This window comes from Salvelinus alpinus, chromosome 1, assembly GCF_045679555.1.
Source record: "Salvelinus alpinus chromosome 1, SLU_Salpinus.1, whole genome shotgun sequence".
Lineage (NCBI taxonomy): Eukaryota > Metazoa > Chordata > Actinopteri > Salmoniformes > Salmonidae > Salvelinus > Salvelinus alpinus.
The window spans coordinates 47,180,651-47,194,484 of NC_092086.1; the positions used below are offsets into that span (position 1 = coordinate 47,180,651).

Here is a 13,834-nt window from a genome sequence, read left to right on the forward strand (position 1 = left end):
ATCATCAAATCGAATAACGTGCAACTTAATTTAGATAGTTAAAAATGTACTTGCGTGAAGTTAATTGAGTAATTAAACTCCTCAACTGCTGCCTATTAATTTGCTAGCCTAATTAAAAATGAATTTGATTTTCTGTAATGTTGGTAAACTAGGCATCAGTGTTAGATGGCTGGTTTGATTAGTTTGTTTGTTTGGGGTGTTACATTTGAATACCTGCTGTTAATAGGGTCAATAATGTTTACTTGCCCACACATGCTCATTTTCTGTCAGGGGGAAAGTTTGGAGTTGAAGGACTGATTTTGTATATTCAGGTGCTGGGAACTCCCTGTTCACATCATTACCATTGCCCTGTCACCTGCAGTTACCAAGAGTGAACACAGGAAAACAAACCTCAGTGGAAGATCAGTGAACACAATAATGTTTTGTCCTCCACACTTCTATAGCCTAAAGATAGTGTGATGCAACAATAGTAGACTTTACTTGAACACTCTGTCATATGGGCTAGGCTATAATACTGTCATAAACAGTCAGTTGGCTATGCTCAAAGCTATGCTCAGACAGTGTAAAATCTGTTTTCATAATAACCTGTCCTGTCATGATATGTTATGACAGTGTTATAGCCCTTATTATGGCGCTTTCACATAGTCTAGCCCTATGAACAAAGGCCTACAAACAGACAAACAGACAAACAGACGCCTACACACACAGACACATGTTTGCTATGCACTGTGTGCTGTCACAGGCCATGCTTCATTCTTCACATTTCTAAACATCTGTGACCTAAGACGTGATTTGATGTCATCTGGTTCAACACTTACAACATAGTATGAAGAGATTGTGAATATGATGTGACATGTACAAGGCTGTGAAGATGATGTGACATATAGTCTACAACAAGTAGCATACAGTAGGCCTATAGACGGTAGGCTAAATAGGCCTATTTGTTTTCTCATCTGCTGCTTTGATGGCCTTCAGAAATTATGATTTGAGATCTTCAAATGTGTGATTTATGCCAGTTGCTTTCAAATAATCTGAAATAAAAGATAGGTCTTTCATGCCAATGGTTGACCTGCAGGTCAGGGATGGATGTGTATGGAGCTACCTTTTCCATCTGCATGTGGGTTTATCCAAGAAAGTCACTATTTAAGATCAGTTGGTAAAGGCAACAATAGGGTAGACAAATATCACATGAACCAATGTAGATCTACTTGTCATATAGGCTAAGCTACCAGCTCTATAAAACACTCTTATATAAAAAGGGTTCCAAAAGGGTTCTTCGGCTGGCCCCATAGGAGAACCCATTTTAGTTCCAGGTACCCTTTTCGGTTCCAGGTAGAACCCTTTTGGGTTCCATGTAGAACCCTCTGTGGAAAGGGGTGGAACCCATAAGGGTTCTACATTGAACCCATTAGGGTTATACCTGGAACCAAAAAGGGTTCTTCAGAGCGTTCTAATATGGAGAAAACCTATGGGAACAGCCGAGGAACCATTTTAGGTTCTAGATAGCACTTTTTTTTCTAAGAGTCTATTGTTCTGCAGTTTAGGGTGCTGACTCTGAGGCACTTTTCTATTATTTTACTGAACCTTTATGTCCTATCGACCAAGGCTAGTTAAATTGTTGATGAAACTCTTGAATTCAAATGAAAAGACAGACCTGTAGCGGCATTGAATGCAAGCCTTGTTCGTCTTATTATCGGGTTAATTAAAGCTAGGATCTGACAATGTCACCCGGTTGTAGAAAAACGGATTTAAATGCAATGTCTCCCGGGACTGCGTGTCAAGAGCTGCTTTTCACTGAGCCCGTGCGCCTGGATGGGGTTACGATCAGAATTGACAAGAAGCAATTATTGAATTTTAGATGTTCAAAAAATACATGAATGGTTGGAATTATTCATAAAACATCTGTAAAACATGATAAACTTAGTTAAAATACAAAGAGAGGGGCATCTGAGCCAACTCTAACCACATCTTTGTAGGGGAGAGGGATAAAACGGCCAGATCCTGAGACATTTCTAAGGAGTTCATTAAAATGTACACATTGAAATGCAGAGGGGTGCTATTTGGGCTTGAGGTCAAGTGACGAACGGATTATATACTTCCTCATAATAATATTAATTAAACAATTTGCATGCTAATAAGGTAACAATTATCACGGTTTCTGTTGAGAGATTCGGGTTATTACAACACGCCAACCCGGGTGCCAAGGGTCAGGGAGTGAGTGGGGAGCGAAATTTCAACTCAAATTAGCATTATGACAGCACCAGACATGGGATAAATAAAGTCGAATTAATTTTCTCTGTAGCCTACAGAGCAGAGAGACAGAACTACTAGACCTACTTAGACAGGATTGATTCGCTTTATTCACAACACATTTCTTTACATTAGCGAGTGGGGAAACATGGACTAGTCCTATGAAGGTCTCCGGACAAATAGCATAATGTAACAAAAATGAATGGTTCGGAGCTTCCCCACAGTAGACTATGGTCATATAGTTTTGTTAACCTTTTACACAATCATAAATGTCCTCCATTTTCACTGGATAATAGTCTATTTTGAACTTCGAGAATAAATAACCTCTAGGCATATAAAGTAAAATATAATACAATTATTGAATATATATATATATATATATATATATAGATAGATAAATATCAGATGACTCACTGGTGCTGCACATCAAAGCTACAATGTTTTATTTGTTTGCCTCATAAAGACAGCATTTACCTGCCTACATGAGTTCAAAACTAGCCTACCAAAAAAACTATAACAATAACTGCAAAACCGTATACACAAGAAGCTACTTTGAAAAATTCTCACACATTTCTAAATTAAGTCTCATTAATTACAGTATAAGTGCTGGGGAATAAGGGTTCACATTTCTTCCTAATATCGTTCCTCTTATTAGCAGAAGATTAATTAGTGTGTGATGTAATTAATAACTTAACATCTGCCTTTTTTCAATCAGCCTATCGACAGCAGGCTGAGGAGTCGATCGCCCCCTTTCATCAACATCCAGTTAAATTGCGCGCGAATTGGTTGTAGTCTCGAATAAATTTTGACAGCATTTGGATGATAAATGTCTTTGTCTAAAATTAGGGTATTTGTAACTCGGCATCGATTAATAGAGTAAAAATTTAAAACGCCATAACATGTTGACCAAAAACTGTGACTAGCCTCTCCGTCGTTTTAGATGTGGGAGCGAGCATTCGAAATTAGTCCATCTCTTTCACCTTTTACTGGGCTTCAATCTGATCACTCTCTCTTGGTGGTCCCCCGTGTAGTTGTGATGTAGTTCTTATCAAAGCCCTCCTGTCTTGTTGTGACAGCTCTGATATTGTTTATTGAGGTGGATGTCAGGTTTAATTAGCAATCGATATGGAAAGCGTTTGCAGACCGCGCCTCTGACGTCATACTCGATTACCGTTTCTCATTGGTCTCAAATTCCCAAAGCCTAGGCTAATTATTGGAAGGTTCATGTTGATAAAGTACAGCTCATCCTTCCCTCCACATCATGTCCCCTCCTCGCTGGTCACACTCACTGCATGCTTTTTAAATTCACACCACCAGCATCCAGACGTCGTTTCCTTTTGCCTAGGAGATGATGGACAGCAGGATACTGGATCCACCTCATGCCCAGTTCGGAGGCTCTCTCGGCGGGATGGTGGGCTTTCCGTACCATCTAAGCCACCATCATGTTTACGAATTAGCCGGTCATCAACTTCAATCTGCGGCCGCAGTTCCTTTTTCAATAGACGGATTACTTAATGGTTCCTGCACAGCTTCAGTGGTTAATTCGAACCCCCTCTTGTCTGGCTGTGGTATGAATGGAGATAACCAGCAGTACAAGCTGACAGGTAAGAAAAACGAAATACAATATGTATCAAAAGGTTGGCTGTAGATCAAAGGACTAAACAGAGAACTGAAAGTGTCTGTATATCCTGTATATCCTCTCCATAAAAGCTTTAAAGAGGGAATCCAAATCCTAAGAAACAAAGAAGCAGTCTTCTGCTTTCAAATGAGGCTATATGCAATTCATTTCAGTGGAGAGCAACATACGAGCTCAGCTCCAAACGTGAAAACCCCTTGTGTTGTGACAGGGTGGGAAAAATCACTAGTTCTCTATTGTTAGTAGAATGTTTTACTGTGTTATTGTTATTATTATCAGGATCAATATTGTGTGATTAATAGTCTATTATTACTACTATTTTCTTACCATCGAAAACGGACATAATAGCCTCATTTATTAGACGATATTTTATTAATTTCTTTATAAAGGACCACAGAAAGAATGTATCCTTGCAAAAATTCATTCAGGCTACTTTTGCGTCTCTCTCACACTCTCTTGTTTTGTATTCTCATGCTAGATTCGTGTGACCCAGACAAGGATAGCCCTGGTTGTAAGAGACGACGAACTCGCACAAATTTCACTGGTTGGCAACTGGAAGAATTAGAAAAGGCTTTTAATGAGAGTCACTATCCGGACGTGTTCATGAGGGAAGCACTGGCTCTGAGATTGGACTTGATAGAATCGAGGGTACAGGTAAATATCAACCATATCCACTTTTTGGCATTCACTGTTGTTGGTTTGTTATGATGTGTAGCCTAATGATTCTTAAACACTGATAGGCTGTTTGAACAAAGGAAAGTAGGCCTATTTATTCCCCATGTCTCTTACACAAATATATTACAATGGTCTCTTTTAGATATATAGCTGTCCTGTAATTCCTGTCTCTTTGTTGTTTTGTACGGTGACCAAAAACTCCACAGGGAGCTCGTGTAATATAGGCACATAGAGGCCTATTATAGTATGTGCAGGGTCCATGATCTACATACAGTACGATGCTTCAAAACCGCAAATGAAAGCAAATCCTTTTCACAATTTTAAAAAGGAAAACATTATCAAACGTGAATATGTATTTAAATAACACATTATACGATATATTTATAGAGATAGTCTTCGAAATCAAGGGTGATACGAGCAGCAACCCGAGTATAAAGAGGACCTCTGGTTCAAGGAGAAATACTTTAAATATGGCTAAGCCATGGAATGGTCAGTTCATTTGCTGTACTTGATATTAATATAAATTGTGTAGATTCAGTCGACAAGGCTATATTATTTGCACTCAGACATACTCAAAATTAATATATCTACATACATCTACGTATGCACATTCAGTCTTTCCACTTGTATTTTCCTATATAAACCGATAGAACACCCAAGTATACACATACATTTATGAACTTGAATATTGATGAATTTTCAAGTCCTACATTTTTATAAAGGACACACCTTTCCCCCATCTCTCCTCATCAGTCAAATGTCCATGCACGTGGACTTATTATTGTGATCATTTGCACTTCTGATGTCAAAAGCTCATATGAATACTGTGTTATGCACAGAGAAAATGCCAAAATATTGCTAAAGTGACATGACAAATATAGGACTAGACCAGCGTTTCTCAAACTCGGTCCTCGGGACCCCAAGGGATGCACATTTTGGATTTTGCCCTAGAACTACACAGCTGAAATAATCAACTAATCATCAAGCTTTGATCATTTGAATCAGCTGTGTAGTGCTAGGGCAAAAAACAAAACGTGGACCCCTTGGGGTCCCGAGGACCGAGTTTGAGAAACGCTGGTCTAGTCCTATATTTGTCATGTCACTTTAGCAATTTTTAGGCAGTTAGGTGTTGGGGTAATTTTGAGTATTTGTAACTACGTATATTAAACCATTTATTATTATGTATTTGATTGGGACACATGGGCCCATCATAAGCGAGATATATGTTTTCATGGAGCATTTTCCAGATCAGACAGACAGCATTTAACTTTTAATTGAATAACGAAGAAGGAATAAGCACACGGAATAATTGTAGGCCTAGTCGAATTGGAAAATAAATATGGTTATTTTTGTCATCGCATCTGATAATAAATAATTGTAGGCCTACAAGCAAGAGGCATTGCTCTTTGGTTTTGTGTAATTTGGAACCATCTACAAAACATTATTCCAATGGTTCACACAAATATTAGGCAAAATTATTTTTAGACCTATGTTTTTTTGAGTGGACATCTTCTTTTTGAACATGCGTAACATGATTTGTTTCTCTAATATGCAGGTATGGTTCCAAAATCGCAGAGCTAAGTGGAGGAAAAAAGAAAACACGAAGAAGGGTCCAGGGCGACCAGCTCACAACTCCCACCCAACAACATGCAGCGGGGAGCCCATGGACGCGGAGGAGATCGCCAGGCGAGAACTGGAGAGGATGGAGAAGAAGAAGAGGAAGCAGGAGCGAAGACTGTTGAGGTCCCAGAATAAACTTTTGTCAGGGGACCTATTTCACACCCCAGGATCTGACAGTGACAGTGGAGTGTCACAAGTGACAGACAGTGAACAAAATCCACATTTTGACTCTGTAGGCCGAAACCAAACCCAATCGAGCTGTGACCAAACACCACAAACCCTCCAGAACCAAAGACACTTGAACCAAGATGCTGGTGGACCCGAGCTGGACTCGTCCGACAGCAGTCAACAGTCAAGCATGTGCGCCAACAGCAGAGTCTCCAACCTTCAGAAACTGAACCCATTCAGCGTAGAAAGCCTTCTATCCGATTCCAGACCAAGGCGCAAACTGAACATAGATGGATTTTCTGCCTTACCCTCCTCGCGGCCTTTGATAGGGAAAGGACATTTCTTACTCTATCCTATCACCCAGCCGCTTGGATTCATTGTTCCTCAGACTGCTTTGAAGACAACACCACCAGACTCAGATACAGACAACTCCACACAAAGAACCCCAGTGAATGACAGCAGCTTATCTGCCAATACTGGACATAAAAACCATAAGGAGTCCAACAATCTTAACGACGCGACAGCAATCAAAGTGCAGGTCAACTTTACCGCGAAAAATACTAGTTCCCCACAGAACAGCCCAGGTCATGTTACCTTTTCCAGTAGAAACTGTAGTCAGTCTTCAGCCAGTTGTAGTGCAACATATTTCCAAGATGATGATGATTCAAAGTATCTGCCATTAGACAAAAAAGAGCAGTCTGTAAAAGACTACCCAGAGACTTCCGAGTCTGTGACAACCAACTGTCCACCAGAGACAAAGACAGAGACTCAAGATGTCGATATGGAATAATAGACCTATAGGTGAGAATAAATATTGATAGCGTCAACAACACCTTTCATTTGCCCAAAGCTCAATCACGTCTTAGAATATAAACTCTAATTTTACAGATGACATATATAGCCTATTTTCTGATGATGATGGGTTATAATTGTGTGCGTGTGTGTGTTTGTTGCGTGCGTGCGTGCGTGTATATGTGCACGTGTGTGTGTGTTGGTGGTGGTAGTAGTACTAGCCCCCCTGTGTAACGAACTGTAAAAATACATAAAAACCACAAAAATCCTCAAAGGCTGTAAAAAGTATTATAATATTTATATATGTAAGGTTTTCATAAATAAATCGATTGTATACAATAAATCCAAACCGTGTGAGACCTTAAATAGCCCGTATAGTGGGTATAGGTAGTGCTTTCTGCTAAAATCTGATGTTGTATTTTGTGTATTGCTTTAACAAATTTATTCATCTATAAGCCTCACTGAAATGAGGTTACGAGCCGGAGGCGAAAGGACCCGCTCGACTCCTGCAGAGTTTTGATATGAAAGTAATTATTTTCCCGGTGGCTACTGCAGGGATTCAGTTTATTTTAGCCCAAAGGGTTATTATACATTACCGATTTCTAGTGATATGAAATCACATAAACTTCCAAGAATAATAGAATTAGCATGAAAGGCTGGGGTGTCAAATTGAAATACGAAAATAATAGCCCCGGCAGCTGGGAGTGTGTTTGTGCATATTGGATAGGAGATGGGAATTCGTGGGGCGGAATTTATGAGCTTTTCACTTTGTCAGGGCCCTTGTAGCCGGCTATATTAAGATAGATGTTCGATGATATCCCTCATTGTTCTGTCGCTTACATTGATGTTTCTGTGTTATCAGCCTATTGATCATGCGTCGGCTGTAATAGGACGGGCGAAGCAAACGTGCCTATTTACAATAGCAGAACACATTTGTTCTAATAGGGTTGGCGGTCCCCAGGGATGCTGTGCAGGCTCGGGGACATCTGCGCCATGGCAATATTAGCAATGTTGACCAGATCTGAAGTCGAGGTAAGAAAGGAAAGACCATTCACATCGCATACAGCTTGTTTTACAAGATAGGGCCTATAGGTAAAACGCACGTGAAAATGCCCTCAATAACACGAACATCTAAATCCTAAAAATAGAAAAGATCCATTCCAGTGTGATGTAGTTGTCCTTAAATACCCAGAGTTCCTGCTACTCTTTTAGGGTCTTGATTTGCAAATAAATTGAAAATAATCAGAGGGGCAGCTTTACATCTGAGCCGGCGCAAATTAATTTCTGAGCCTGTGTCCCTTTCAAAATATTTACATAATTTTCACCCGGTGACTGCTGTTTGCTCAGAGGAAGCAATGACTTATTGTGTGTGGGTGAAGGGGGGCTTTTGGTATAAGAGACAGGCAAAAGTGTATAGGGAAAGGGAAAATTTAATCTCAACAGAGAGTATATAGGCCTATGGCAGAGACAGAAAGTCAATAAGCTAATGAATAACTTATTATTTGATGAAAACAGATCCAAATACAATGGCCCTTGGAAGTCCTCAACCCAACAAAGATAATACTTTTAACTTTTATTAAATATATATTCCTTTACCCGACATAATATTTAAAGACAGTATCTTCTTATTCAGCCAGCCACAGCTCCCCCAATTATTGAGCTTTATTTCTGTCAATGAGTTGCCATTTAGGATAGGCCATTTGGAAATTAGAGTTCTCTGGATGTGTCCTTCAATATATATATTTTTTTGTGTGTGTCTTATTTGGAGCGTATGTTGCATGGTAGGGGGTGTTCATGTTTAATTCATTAGCATACTGAACAGGAGTATCGTGGCTGCACACTGGTGGCCTTAAGGTGAAATTAGCGATTTGCTTAAGTAGTTAAGCTTTTTTTTTTGCCTGAGAGCTGCACGCTGTATGATTCAAGACAAACTATCAATCGATATGGCCCAGGCAGCCCCCAGGAAATGTGTCCTCCATGAATCATACTTTATGAATTCAATTTCTACCCGGAGAAATTTTCAATTTGAACGTCGGATCATTATGGGAGAGTGTAAATTGTTTTTGCTCTATTATGCATCGGACGCCATCATTTTTCTTTCTAATTACGGAGGTGTCAGGTCGGGCTGTCATGCAGGCGCTGATTTTCAATTTAACTGATCATCATGCATTCATTTTCCCATTTGATAAATCTGCTATCTCGACGCCTCTCCATGCCTGGAATGCTAAAAGAGAGACACAGACTGGCAAAGTAATAGGGGCGTATATGCAGCAATAAGTGCAGATCAGGCAGCTAATTTAGCACCTCCTGATATTTCATTTCCATTTTTCATTTTCAACTCTCAAAGGAGCGAAAAGCAGCCCAAAGGCAGAAATCTCGTTCGTATTCAGCATCAGAGAGGGAAAAAAGACTACGAAAAAGCTTGTTTTCAACGACACATCCAAATTGGGATATCAAGCTTAATTGATGCTAATTGAGTTTCTCAATGCGTGTTATTTTTATTTAATAGAAACAAATTTTCGCAATTAATTATGAGCGTGATATCAAGAACCTCATTTGCAACATTCTCTTTTCCCTCCCTCGCAGCTTTGAGTAAATTAACTTATTTTGTCATTTGCCATTTTTTTGCAAATTAAGGGGGTGAACCAGGAATTATGCCATTGACATTATTTAAGAATGAAAGAGGCACACTGTTTATATTTTTACAACATGCAATGTTCATAGCACACACCAATGCCGAACTTAACAACATAATTATACAGATATGCCTACGAATATATTACTTGTCAATTTACGTTGTTTTTCTTCAGCATTGCATGGGCCTATTGGTGTTAGAAATGAGTGAGTGTAACATCCATTTTTATTCATGAAGCAATCCATTAATTGTTGTCTCATCATTTCATTTGTTAGTCTTAACTATTTGAAGCTGGCTAGTACACATTATTATAGAAGTGAACACAAAGACAATTGTGTTTAGTGACCTGCTAATTCATTGGTTTTGTAGATTATAGGAAAGTTATTAAGCACTTTTCCTTATACATTTTCCAAGATCATGTTTCCTAACAAGCCTTTAGGATACTTTTGAAGAGTCTTTGAGTTTCTAAGTGGTTATTCATGTATTATTGCCAGAGGTTTTCTACAAACTTGTCACTAATCGTATCTGCTTAGCACGGCTTTGTTTCAGTAGCTCGAAATGAGCATGAATGTAGAAGGACTGTGCCAAGTCAATTCAAGATTAGAATGATCAGTCATACACGACAGACTTCAAATTACCAATTAGTTTAGCTATTCGATGTGGATCTATAGATAGTCCTACAACATAGCTTAGTATATGCGTATATGACTTGCAGATGTGAGCCTATATTTTCTATAATAATCAAACATTGCAAATGTACACCAATAATATTAGGCTACAAGAACCCATAGACAAAACATGGCAAATAATTCAATTTCCACGTGACTCATAATCAATTTAGGCATTGACCGTAAAACAATGCACATGTCTATGATAATCCTATCCCACGTTTGCTTGGCCGAGATAAGAGCGATTAAGTCTGTAGGTCCATTAATAAGCATGCGATGTAATAAAATCCCCCAAAAAGCATGGCGGAGTTGCTCCAGGATAGAAGCCAAATGTCAAGTAGCATTTTAAGCGATTGTGTTAAAGATCCAAGTGCCAGTGTTTCTCTTTGGGTATCACTGGGACAGAAGGAAGTCCCCTTCATTCTCTCATTCAGCCTCACTGAATTAGCTAAACAACGTTGGTAGCCTAAACTAAAATGACTTAAATTTGACATCAAGTCATTGGCTGCATTGTTGAGATTAGTCGATCATAGTCGATCATGAACAATGCACTACTAGCCTATAGCACAAACTACAACATGTCTTATAGAGAATCCAGTACAATCAAAGCGTGACAAGTGAGAAGCGAGCAGTCTTTTTTGTAGCTATTGGCCAAGACAAAAACATAGGTTACTATAAGTAGAATGTTGGCTATACATTCTTAGAAAAAAGGGTTCCAAAATGGTTCTTCGGCTGTCCCCATTGGAGAACCCTTTTTGGTTCCAGGTAGAACACTTGGGTTACATGTAGAACCGTTTGTGGAAAGGGTTTTGGGTTCCACGTAGAACCCTTTGTGGAAAGGGTTTTACATGGAACCCAAAAGGGTTCTACCTGGAACCAAAAATGATTCTTCAAAGGGTTCTCCTATATGGGGACAGCCGAAGAACCATTTTAGGTTCTAGATAGCACTTTTTTTTATAAGAGTGTAGAGATGTGTGAAGATGGAAATATTGTATTGAAATGTTAATGTCTGTTGTGTAATAGGCCCACCCATTTGAAGACCTTCTATAACATTTAATTATCTCATCATCTCAACTGTCGCCTGTCGGCTTTATCTGCAAATTCACGCTTGGAAAGTACAGGCAGTGGGGGACTGAATTATACTCTATCCATCTGTCATATCAACCAACTACATCAAACCATGTGGGAAACAATAAAGGCAGCCACCTAGAATTATTCAGTTATTGTAAGGTTTGAGTTATAGGCCTAGCTCCAATCTGCTTTCAGCTACGTTCAATATGCCCCAAAATGATTCCTCTATAGCAAATGCATCTTGTAATATTCGGATGTAGACATTCTGGTTTACATTTGAGGCGTTTACCATCCATTATTTTGACCTGGAATAAATCAACATCATAAACATGACCCAGAAATTAACACCAACTCCCTTGGTCATTGTGGTTATTAAATATCTAACAGCCTGTGACTGCAGCCCTGCTCTTCTCTGCTAATTATCACCTTGTGAAAAGTGTTTCATTAGCTTTTTTCATTTAATGAACCAACCACGGCATTTCCAGCCAAATAACTAATAAGGGGTCTTCCTCAAAGTCATGAGTAATGACATTTAACATAGGCCTATGTATTATAGATAGACCTATAGCTTATTCAGCTTATCTAGCCACTCTCAGCTCATGTGTGATATGGATGGATGTACTTCCTCAGTGGACCCGTATGTCAACACCCACAGATGTGGTGCTTTAAAAAGATCACTCAATCTGTTTCCAAATCCATTCAGCAAAAAAGAAAAAGAAAAAAGAAACCTACATGGAATCAATAAGGTGTTGCCACACAAGGTCTTATTTGCTTTACTCTTTTTGCTCCCAGAAAAGATGTCATGGGTTACATGTAATGAATAGAACGTGCATTTGATTGTATTTGCGTTACATTACCAACATCATCCAGTACACATATGCACGGTCCACCTGGGTGATACCTACTGTATATAGAAAGCATTTTATGTTTTGAAGCTAGGTTATATTCAGACAGCTTACAGGGCTTTCGCTCCCCACCGCCACATGTTTTTCACCTGTGTTGATATGCCACAATGAAGACTAACCACTTTGTGGGGGTTTCTAGAGAACGGTGTAAACAGGCATTTTCCTCTCCCGACCTCCCAGGGAACCTGCGACCCAGAGGTTAATGAAGCGTGAAGTGTGAAAACTTCCTGAGATGGGATGAGTTAAACAGTGTCCTCAGATGTTAAGGCAACACTGTCCAAATCTATTTGTGGATGTCAGCTCTTTTCATATGCCTCAAATCAGTCTTTTTCAGAAGGTGAACAAGCCCCATCTATAGATCTTGGCACTTTTCAATCTAGAGGGCTCTTATCTTTTAGTATACTGTCGCAAAGTAAAGTAATATATGTGTGTTGTCATTGAATACCCTATGAGAGATTGAATTGAAAGTTCATTAGTTAATTAAATACAGTCAGAGGACGAAAGCGAAATGGGTAAATGTTGTGGTTTATTATAGGACTTCAACTCCATGATCATTTCAACATCTCTCTTTGTTTGAACGTACGTTTGACTTCTAACATTGCATACTGATCATCTCAGAAACTGTATTGTAATCAATAGGATGTAACACTAACAAAGTTCACTATTATGAGCTTGATCTCCATATGCTTTGTTGATGATCACCGTACTTCAATAGAGGAATACATTGAGATATAATTTCCAATGACTGAACTACACTGTAATAAAACAATTCTGGGAGCTCGTAAAAATGGAGCTTAATCTCCTGTGGCATCTTGGATCTGTCACTACAAGTCAAATATCCAGATAATAGTAGAAGTGTGTGTGGGGGGGGTACTTTTCAGTTTCAGTTCCAGACCTTAGCTGCCCTTTGGAGTGTGCCTTCAGTTGCACCCTTTGGAGTGTGCCTTCAGTTGCACAGTGGTCATTAAAGTAGGCTGCTGTTCTGCTGGAGGTTAGGCTTTGTTAAATGATTTGATAGGTGGACTGTTTTCATTGATTTGGGTCAAGCCAAACATAGCAGGACATGAGAGAAATTGCCATAGGGTGTAGTTAACCCAAGGATAATGAGTTATTATTTCAGCCCTTAAACTGCATTAACCTTTTCCATTTCATACAGGGGATTGGTTCTGATCACACTGTCAGGCAGTGTTCCATCCTCCATCAAAAGTTAGCTATAAAAATCATTACTCAGAACACACCTCAACAGAGAGATTGTCTCCCTGAGTAGTCCCATCAAAGCATTTTCTCCAGCTTTTAACTTATAACTATCCTTTTAGAAATGTCCCCAAAATGCACAGTTTTTAACAACATAATTCAGCTCCAGCAAATTACAGAGGTGTCAGAGGTTGGTTAAAAAAAAAAAAAGTTACCATGC

General features: G+C 39.1%; 1 protein-coding gene across 1 annotated transcript; it reads left to right on the forward strand.

Moving 5' to 3' along the window:
* Positions 1-3,242: 3,242 nt before the first annotated feature.
* On the forward strand, positions 3,243-13,146 carry LOC139578199 (homeobox protein unc-4 homolog). The gene is made up of 3 exons (XM_071405513.1): positions 3,243-3,854; positions 4,365-4,540; positions 6,117-13,146. Exons 1-3 carry the CDS (start codon positions 3,599-3,601, stop codon positions 7,137-7,139), a joined length of 1,455 nt encoding a protein of 484 aa, XP_071261614.1. The 5' UTR covers positions 3,243-3,598; the 3' UTR covers positions 7,140-13,146.
* Positions 13,147-13,834: the final 688 nt, after the last annotated feature.

Coding starts and splice junctions, on each gene's coding strand:
- LOC139578199 (XM_071405513.1), top strand. CDS start 3,599: ATGATGGACAGCAGGATACTGGATCCACCTCATGCCCAGTTCGGAGGC. Junction 3,855..4,364: donor CCAGCAGTACAAGCTGACAG/GTAAGAAAAACG, acceptor TTCTCATGCTAG/ATTCGTGTGACCCAGACAAG. Junction 4,541..6,116: donor TGATAGAATCGAGGGTACAG/GTAAATATCAAC, acceptor TCTAATATGCAG/GTATGGTTCCAAAATCGCAG.